Source organism: Amblyomma mixtum, chromosome 5, assembly GCF_055824585.1.
Source record: "Amblyomma mixtum isolate Tamu chromosome 5, ASM5582458v1, whole genome shotgun sequence".
Taxonomy (NCBI): Eukaryota; Metazoa; Arthropoda; class Arachnida; order Ixodida; family Ixodidae; genus Amblyomma; species Amblyomma mixtum.
In genome coordinates, this window is record NC_143016.1 from 33,885,483 (window position 1) to 33,895,785 (window position 10,303).

Genomic DNA, 10,303 nt, shown 5'->3' on the forward strand with positions numbered 1-10,303 from the left:
GCTCGAAATTCGCCCGTTTTAGTGTTGCTATGATGCACGAACTTTTGATTGCCTTCTCCTGCGCAATTCTGGGATCGAGTACTGATAAGCAACGCTATACTTTGGCAGCAAGGACGACTGCCCTGTGCTTCCCGGCTCTACAGTGGAACGCCGTGTGTCAGTGACGCCCTCCCTGGAAGAGAACCGCCAGAAGTACGGCGTCTTTGTGGAGAGCTACAAGGGCGACGACGTGCACTGCCTCGCTTCTTCCACCATGTGAGCACATACGAAGCACGCATGTCGTATGTACAGCGTATATACTACAGACATCTGCGCGCAGTAACCCCAATGCCTGCAGCGGGCGTACAGTACATAGATAGTAGCCCAATAAATATTTGTGTAGTAGCAGTAGTTGTAGTGAAGAACGACTGCCGTTACTGAGGTCGAAAGATGGAAAGTTATAATAAAGGGCATATTCAGCTCAGACGCGTAAGTGGCGGTCAAGCCCTTTTGATGACGCTCCATGAACAAGCTAATAAATCAACCAGGAGAAAGAGAGATCCTTTATTTCCAAACCAGAGGGCGGCCTTTTTAAAATTGCAGGCTAGGCATCAACAAAGCGGTTTGCTCTTTTGATGCGTCTTTGAGAATAAAAGGACAGTGAGCTGTCGATGTTAAAATCACACAATGAGTGGGTTTGTATCAGTCTGTAAAATGAAGCTGTTGACTCTGAGACCTTAAAGTAATCTAAAAAATGCGGTCAGCTGATGCGTCTCAACTAAGAGCCGTTGTGTATACTATGATAGCCTCTCTGTAATGTAGCGCCTCTAGAGGAAGATGCTATTTATTCTAACATAACAAGTCAACAACTGTTACACGAGTGGCTTTGTTAACGCAATTCCTCTTTTTTTTTTTTTTTTACCCCTGTGCCATCCCGCGTTGTCGTCTTCACGTCAAAAGCCATATGAGCTGGTAATTTTACCTCTCTTGGATTACTGCACACAGGAAGTAGGCGTGGATCACCTGTCTAGAGAATAAATATTCTCTCTCTCTTCTTTATTCTCTCCATTTTTTTCGCCCACAGAAGTCGCGATAAGCGCAGTGTACGCGCTAACGACGAGGGCCTGCAGAGTCCCTGTTTAACGGCGCATTCATTTTCTGCCCGCAGCATCTCGGACCACGCGAGGAAGAATCTCTTCGGGATCGTCGTGTCGTACGAGGCCAAAGTGAAGGTCTACCTCGGCACGCTGAGCTCCCTGTCGGGGTGAGTGCAGCGCTGTCATGCTTGCAGAGGGCGCTCCCGTCGCCGCCGCCCCGAAAGGCAGCAGCAACAGCAGCGCTTCCGACATTGCACGCGGCTAATTTCTCCCGCGGTATGCCTTAACGACTAGGGGCACCCATCTTGCCTGGGTTCAAAGAGGCGGGTCCCATACGCGACGCGAATGAAGCACACACACACAGAGAAACGGCGAATGACTGCACTCTGTCTCTTCAAAAGGGTGCAGCGTTGTTAGGGCTAGAACCGACGTCACTTCACCCGGTGTTGTATTCACCGGTGTCGTATGAGAACGTTCCGGGATTGATTGGTGACTTGGTTATTGTTTCGTTGGCTCTCGTAATTGGTCAGAGCATGAGAGCGTTCTCGTTGTGAACCATGCGTGCGTGCAGCGATTTTCATAGCTTAAACGGTTTTCGTGAATTCGGCTCGCGTTTGGGTGGTGTCGGTTTTGTAGCTTCCACAACGCAGCATGGATTTGGTGAAAGTGTAAGGCGGCGAACGCTGCCGCGCACTGATCCGGCCCATAAAGGATGATCAACGGGTGGGGTTACCGCTCGGAGAGCACATGCGTGGCTTCCTCCACGAAAGTTCATCCGGGAGAACAAAAATTTAAAAAAAAAAGAGAAAAAAAGGTATACAGACGGTTAGGTTGATATTTTGTCTTCTTTAGGCAAAATTTGGGGGAGCCAAGGAAGTGTGAGGATCCCTGTGCATAAGTCAAATGTAGACAGATGCTGAACTGAGCAGTCCTATTTAGATTTTCGGTTTGTGCTGGGAATGCGGTTCCTCTGCTGGGAAAAAAAAATTAGACTATTCGTCGCTCGTATCAAGAATTTTCAATTACGCGCTTCTGCGATTGGACCAGAAGGAAAGATGCGGGATCAGCCTTCGCAGTTAGCAGAAAAATCATGCGCCGCTATAAACCAACACGGAATGAGTCTTCTCATTTTCTCCGTTCCTGGAGGATTAAAACGCCGCTATAAAGACTCCTTTTGGTGCTTTCATTAGTACTTTTCGCCTTAGAAATACGTGAGCTGTCTACATTTGCGTTTGTTTATCAGAAGTTCATGGCATTCAGAGAACTTTGCGCTCTAAAGATTGGCCTGAAATCAAGATAGAGATCATCACTATGTATTCAGGTACTGAAAGCCAACGAAAAGGGTTCAGTTCAAGTTAAGGAAAACGCAGCGAGCTCACCATAATCATCATCATCAGCCTGACTACGTCCACTGCAGGGCAAAGGCCTCTCCCATGTCTCTCCAGCGGGCTATGGAAAGAAAAATGATAGGTGTAACGTTAAGAAACCGGAAATGAGCAGAGTGGATGAAGGAACAGACGCGGGTTTATGACATTCTAGTCGAAATCAAGAGGAAGTGGGCTTGGGCAGGGCATGTAATGCGAAGGCAAGATAACCGCTGGTCCTCAAGGGTAACATAGTGGATTCCAAGAGAAGGCAAGCGTAGCAAGGAGCGGCAGGAAGTTAGGTGAGTGGATGAGATTAAGAAATTTGCGGGGATATGGTGGCCGCAACTGGCAAAGGACAGGGTTAGTTGGAGGGACATAGAAGTCTTTGTCCTGCAGTGGGCGTATTCAGGCTGATGGTGGGGATGACTAAAGGTCGAGTCGCAAGAATAATTCTTCCTATAGGTTTCAAATAGCGACTAAATCAACTAAATATCCTCATGACTGTCGAGAAATCTCTCTCAGTGCGCAGATGCCAGAAAACAAAAGGCTGTACCCAGAAACGAAGCCCTCTCAACTTTTGTCATTCCGAATAAAAATAGAAACAACACGAATCATAAGAAATGCGCTCCCAGCTTTATTCTAAACATAGTATTAACCAGTAGGCAAATAAAGCACCTCTTCCATTCTTCATACTGACTGAAAAATCCTGGTGGCGGAACAAAAAGGGTGGTACATTGATTATTAGTCTTGTCAAAATGGCTCAAACACAGTGCTGATGCATGCTTTAAAGCCTGTCTTGACATTTTTGTACATTATGTTGCCGGATTGAATGAAACGTGCAGACGGGAAGAACACGGGCTGTAAGCACACGAGCACACATAAATTCAGTGTGGTGTGAACTGGCGCACTTATTACTTTTCTATTCAACGTAGACTTATGCGGTATGGAGGTGGCTACTTTACGCTTAACCTACTCTAATTAAAGTGCTCTGACGTAGTTCACCTTCGAAAGAAGGCTGAATGAAGCACGTGACCTCAGCTAACCTCCCGGTTCCTCTATCTCACCCTACTTAAACGTTTCATGTGAGTGGTGAGTATTGGATTATAAGTGAAAAGAGTTAACTGCTGGGCTAGTAGGTGTTCTGACATCACATTCATCTTACTTTGCTCGAACGACAGGACGAAGGAAAGTTGGTGTTCCGACATCACATTCATCTTAATTAGCGCAAACGATGAATGTGATGGAATTATATGGGTACGAAGTCCGCACTGTAAGAAAAATATTCGGAAATCCATACGCCTTTCTTTTGTTTTCCGTATGGTTTGCATATACTTTCCACATAGCTTCCAGATGTTGCGTATCACGTTCTATGGAGTTTGTGTCAGTTTCTGGAATACGTTCCCGTATAGACCAGATTTTTTTACCCTCCCACGCAGGCTGCGGGCGCGCTCCTACTCTCGACACCAGTCGCCATCTGTCGGCGCGCGCGGCCCGAGGGACTGCGGGTCGCGCCGGTGCCGCGCGTAGAACGCATGTTTACGTGTTCGCTTCTGCGTTGTTGTGCTCCATCAGCTAACGTATGAGGGTGTGTGCTGTGCTTCACTACTCACATTTTCCCTCTTCCAGCCTGCGGTTGTCTTGCGCGCAGTTGCTCGTTAACGTGACATCCGAGGGTAGTCGACAGTGTACGGACTGGAAACCGGCACTTCTAAGCAGATTTCTGCGCTGTTATGTCGCTTGTTGTCGCCTTTTACGTGCGCTATCATCTATGATAATTTTATGCATCAGAATGTAGATCTATTGATTTGACTCAGTGGAGTAGTAACTGGATAGGCGAGCTGCAGACTGAAGGTTGTCCCGACAGAGCGCGTGTTTTCGATCACCAGTACGTGTTCGGCATCATTGCGCTGAGCTTGCTCTTGTTCCCATTAAACACATTTCATGCACAGGATTGTAAGCACGACCGCTACCAATTTCAGTTGCTTTTTCCGCACGCATGTCATAGGGATCTGGGGGGTAAAGGTTTATCTATAGTATCTTTCTGCTGTTGGTCTCTACCTTAGTTTGGTTTGGTTTATTAAGGTTTTACGTCCCAAAGCGACTCAGGCTATGAGGGACGCCGTAGTGAAGGGCTCTGGAAATTTCCACCACCTGGGGTTCTTTAACGTGCACTGACATCGCACAGTACACGGGCCTCTAGAATTTCACCTCCATCGAAATTCGGCCGCCGCGGCCGGGATCGAACCTGCGTCTTTCGGGCCAGCAGCCGAGAGCCGTAACCACTGAGCCACCGCGGCGGGGCGGTATTACCTTAATCATAGGAAAATATGCGCGATTGAATTACATTTTCCACACTTAGCCAAACGGCTGCGCAACGCTCTCACACGCGGCAAGAGATCCTGAATAAAATAACGCGACTTCGGACCTCAGAATTAGTGAAAGCCGGATTAGCTGCTCATGTCTATTCTAGCTTTGATAAATTAAGCGAAAATACGTTTTTATGCACCAGGTTGCATAAACCATGACAAAATTTGTTTTCTGCTGGCGCTGCGACTCAGTTGAGCTCACAGCGGTAATTTGTTGATAAACTGGCGCACCACGCAGGCGACAAGAAAGCCCTGTTTGTGGAAGAGGGGAGGGGGGGGGGGGGGCTTTATGGCCGGCAGGAAGGAATAAGAGTGCATGGGAATTGGAACTGCATGCTAGCCGCACACCTAATGCTTGATATTGAACAAAAAGTTTATTTGCGGTGGAGCACCAAGACGGAAGCGATATAAGCCCGAGCGCGTTCTAAGCGCCGGCACAATTAACCTGAATGTCAAACTAAATGTCATTAAAACGCGTCAATGTTATCGCTTTGATAACGTAAATACTTCCTGCAACACAGCCATGCTGCGGAAGTACGCTCGACAATGTTCTGTTAGCGCCCGAAGCGCGGTTATATGCAGGCGCGGCCGCGGAGCTGTCGCAGCCCCGCAGTCCCCAAAGAAACGCCCGCACCGCGGCGCTCCAGTCGGCGCAAAATGGCCGCGCCCGGGGGCGGCTCTGAATTCTGGTCTATAGTCCGTGTACAGGGTGATTGTTTAACCGTTAACAGATTTTTGTTTTACAAGCTGTGAAAGATACGTCGATGGGATCTGTGCAGGTGGACTGAACAGCAAGGCCTACATTATGTATGACACGCAGCTCAATAATTAGGCGATTAAATAACTAAATTTAACAAATTAGCTTTTTTTTTACATTTTAGAGGGCAAGGTTATGCTTACCTCCTAACGTTATAAATTGAAGGCCGTCAACATTCAAGCTGAGCCCTGTTTTTATATTTTCTTAGTCGGCAATATGATTTGAATTATCGAATGTCAAAAATTCATTTTTGAAAGCTCGTTGAGGTGGCTTTTTCGCATTGCATATTTTAAAATTGGCGTCGCTCGCATTTGTAATGAATGGGATACGGACATTATAAGTGCATTTGATAATGTAGAAGGAGGTACTTTTATTTCGACGTCCATACCACGCGCAGCGATGCCATTTCATTAAAGTGCAATGCGGAAAAGGCAACTCAACAAGATTTGAAATGCGTATTTTTGACGATCGACATGTTGACGGCCTTCTATTGCGCAATATAGCCTTGCCCTCTCAAATCTAAAATAAAAAGGTTGCTTGCTAAATTGTAGTTAATCAACCGTGTAATTATTGAGCTTTATTACTTATATAATGACCCACTTGCTATACAGTCCACTTGCCCAGGCGCCACAGACGCAACTCTCAGAGTTTCTGAAATAAAAATCTGTAAATCTTTAAACAAAAATCACCCTGCAGGTTCCGTATGCTTCCGCATCAGCCATACTGCAAACGGAACTATGGAAGCCATCACACAAAACTCTTCACAAAGGATACGCTGTCATTCTTACTGCAGAGTAGATGACCACCACACTGCAGGAAAAAATCAAGTAAATTTCGGCCAAAATTAAAGTGATTGCCTTAATTTCTTTTTTACACTGTACGAACAAAAAAGGGGCAGAGACCTTATCAGGCTATATAAGCCTCCAGTCTCTGCCTCCGCAGAAAATACCCTGAAATAAAATACTTTTGATTGATGTTTTATATTGATTGTGAGCATGTGTACCCGCAGGCGGGGCGAGATGGCGTGTTTCATCCCATTTCTGCTGATGCACCCGCGACCCGCCGAGTCCCCGGTGGACCCCGACGAGTCACTCACGGTGGCGACCACGTCAGCGACCAGGAGCGCCAAGCCCGTGCCGGCCACGGGCCTCGAAGAAGTGATCGCCGAGTCGTCGGCGCGCACCGGCGCGGCCGTGCTGCAGGGGCCGCTCGAGTGCAGCCCCGGCGGATCCGTGGACGTGCTGGGCAGCGACAGCCCCACCGACGCCGAGGCCCAGGGCTCCGCCGCCTCCTCCTGCGAGGGCGAGCTCGTCCGCAAGTTCGCCGACGTCAACACCAACGGCGACTGAGACGGGCAGCGATGGCTGCCGGCTGCCCCCGTGTGACGATGCGAATCGGTGCAGCACTGAGCGCGCCCAGTATGCGCGCACACGCCACCGGTCCCAGAAGTGCATTTCTCTGTGAGCCTCGCATCTGTAATGCGCGGTTATTCTCGTTAAGGGCTCGCAGGTTCCTCTTTCGCGACGTTTTGTTGGACCTGTGATGCTCTGTCAAGGCAAGAGCTGCGACAGGAGTACCGATGAGGTATGTTCGCGGTTATACGACGATTCTTGCACTTCTGACTAAATCAACCATTCGTTAACGCCCTGCTCCCGTGCATCGGCAGGAGTCCGAATGCTGACAGCAGCGACATTATCCAAACACCACCACGAACGTGAGCATACTCATCCTGCTCCTGTTCGCAGTTCTTGTCAACGCGCTTTTCACCTGTACAAGCTGCCGGTCCTCGTCGAGAGGCAGCCATATTGATGCCACATCTCCGTAGGACCGTGCTGTTCTTTGTTTAAAGGCTGTGTAGACGTCGACTGTTGTCGCGGTAGTGGCACGCGAATCAAGTCCCGTGTCCTGCAAGCAACGTGTTTTGAACCGTGCGCGCGCGCCGCGGAAGTGTAACCATGCTGCTCGCGCCGCCAAATATGGCGCACGGCAACCGAGCGCGAACGTTTCTATACCTACGTGCATATAGCGAAGTTCCTCGATGTCTGTGTGTGCCGTCTCGACATTTGTTAACGCAGGCTTAAGCCACGTGAACGGAGCCTACATTTGTCGTGCTAATAGTGAAGCGATGTGTTTCTGCTTTCCTTGTGCGACGTGAAAGAGAAAATAGCCTGCGAGAGTATATATTGTGAGCGCGTGGCAGGCGCCCGCCTTTGTTGAAGTGATAAAACGGTGCGCGCGTCGCGTATTTACGAAACGTGCCCTTTACAGTTGCCGCATTCATGTCTACATCCTAGCGAATGGCGCATATTTTTTGAATCGCAGGTGGCTCGGCAGCTGACACGAATGAAGATACCTTTCTTCGTGGGGGGGCACAGCGCGAACAAAACGAGGGACTAAGCAAGAAGACTACACAGACGAGAGCTGACTCGAAACTGAATTTTTTATTGAAAGGAGCAAACATATATACACAATAATCACGTGGAAATACAGAGCAAATAGCATTGGTCCAGCAAAATCAAGATCAACAACAATCGCAACTCGTCCGCCACGTGGCGAAGTCCGATCAAAGGCCTACTTCTTACCTCTCTCTCTTTCCTCCCCCCCCCCCCCCGCCCCTTGAAAATCCAAGAGAAAAAATCATGAATTATCTAGAAATGGTACCTCTTTATCAACTAACGCCAATGAAGGCTGGCTGACACACTGTGACTGCTACCTTTCTACTTCAAAAGAGGGTGAATAATTGGCGCGCGCTTCATTCTGAAAAAAAAAAAAAAAATACCACCGGAGTATAACCGGGAGTGGGCAGCAACAGACGCAATAGTACGCTACCCGTGCTCCAATCGGCCGTACTGCGTGATAATATCCTCTTTGCCGTTAGTGGGGCTGTACAGGGTACGTTTCGTAAACCCGTGCATGTGTCTCATTCTTTCTTTGCTTTATTCTGTCCTTCAGTGGTGCTCTGCTATATCAATACAGCGGGATTTCCGTAAAAGCTTTTCGGAGCTGTTGATCAGCTACGACTATACCGTGCGAATCTGCAAAGAGCTTCTGTAACTATACCACACGCTGTTACTTAACGCGGATCCCGCCGGTTCTTTGTTAATGCGGGCGTGCAATGGCATGGCCGTTCGGGGGTGATCCCGTTCTGCTACGTTCACTGTGTATATCTGTTTATCGTACGCGTGTTGTCGTACTGGTGCCATTATTTGTGATCTTTATCAGACTAACACGAGCTTATGGGGACCATACAGTCGTAGTATCACGAGGCAGACGGAGAAAGAGCGGGACGAGTACAAGCACCTTGCTGATGATCGAGTGATAGGTGCGAATCTGCTGTCATCGATGAGTAGTGCCAAAAAAAGAAAAGGAAGGCATACTGCCATGATAAGACGCTTGTTTCTGGTTGCGGCACGGTGGAAGCCCGAGTGGTGGTTCGACAACGGTAATGAACTCGTAAAGAAGCGCGAAAGACAATGATTGGCTGGCGAAGCAGCTTCGCCTCTGCTTGGGTGTTCCCTTTCTGTCCCCCTGACCATGTATACGTTGTGCTTAGTGAGTGATCTCTTTACTACAGCTGTCTCTTAGCAAACTTCATTGTAGCTCTCTGTACGCCCCAGGAGGCATCCACTGGCTGAAGAAGCACGCACCTGAAGCATGCGCACGGCGAAGAGCCCTTTACGGGCTTCATTTTTATGTCGTCAGTTTTTTTTTATGTCGTTCTCTTTACCACAGGTCGTCGTAGAATAGAGGCAGTGCAGGACGCCACAAAGACTCACATGTTTAGATCAAATGAGCCGCTGCTCCTGTAGCATCCCAGACATGAAATCTACGGGAACAACTGCGTCGAGCGCGAGAAACCTTACCTGTATGCGATGCTGCCACTTCAGTTGTAAGTTCAGCCTGTGAATTCTACTTCTACGTTCATGCCTACATTCTAAACACCTCTGCTGCGATAGAAATGGACTCATGCTGCGTGTCCTTTCATTGATCGCGTCGTGGCTGCAAAGCAATGCGTAAACGCATCGCAGATGTAGCGATCTGAGCCTCACGTGAATCTTTCGTTTTTGCCTTTTTCCCAAACACAGAGGTCGTTCACACAGACATACACAATTTCCTGTTGCAGTGTTGCTACCCGGAAAGCTCTCTATTTTGACGTACACGCGCCCAGCCCCCAACCGACGCTATACGCAGTAATTATTTAGCGGCGGCGATGGCGGGTGGCTAAAGTGCAAAGCTGATTTTGCAAGTGCCTGCACGCTGCGGCAACGGGGTGCTATACATGCGTACGGGAACGTGGGCGATGAAAATAAAAATAAAAAAAGGTGAAGCGCGGGCAACATGAAACAAAAAGAAACCATGACGCCATACGCGCGCGTGCTGCCTTGCAGGTATGGAAGTCACGGAACGGACCACTGCTGTCCCTCCTCTCCCCTAACCCGCTTTTCATCGCTTGTTGCGGGGACCCCTCTCTTCCGTGTGTACATACATTTGTAAAGCACCACTGAGGCTGCTGTCCGGTGACCACCGTTCTCTATATTTGATACGAAACATATATAAGGCATCGCGACACCGTGGATATGGAACAAAAAGAGAGGCAAGGCAGTGTATATACTCCTCCTCATTTCCTTTCAGCGCCCACCCTCGTTCGCCTAATGAGAAAAGTTACTCTATGTGCACAGTTGCCGCAAAATAGAAAGAGAGCATGGAACAAAGAGAGAGAGCTTTCACTGCATTAGT

General features: G+C 48.5%; 1 protein-coding gene across 1 annotated transcript in view; it reads left to right on the top strand.

Moving 5' to 3' along the window:
• The window catches only part of LOC149341700 (phosrestin-2-like), a 253,800-nt gene extending 246,739 nt beyond the window's left edge, over positions 1-7,061 (top strand). Inside the window, exons 9-11 of the mRNA XM_089543866.1 lie at positions 109-255; positions 1,148-1,243; positions 6,576-7,061. Coding sequence (XP_089399992.1) covers positions 109-255; positions 1,148-1,243; positions 6,576-6,915 — 583 coding nt within the window. The 3' untranslated portion in view covers positions 6,916-7,061. The remainder of the gene's footprint in view (positions 1-108; positions 256-1,147; positions 1,244-6,575) is intronic.
• Positions 7,062-10,303: the final 3,242 nt, after the last annotated feature.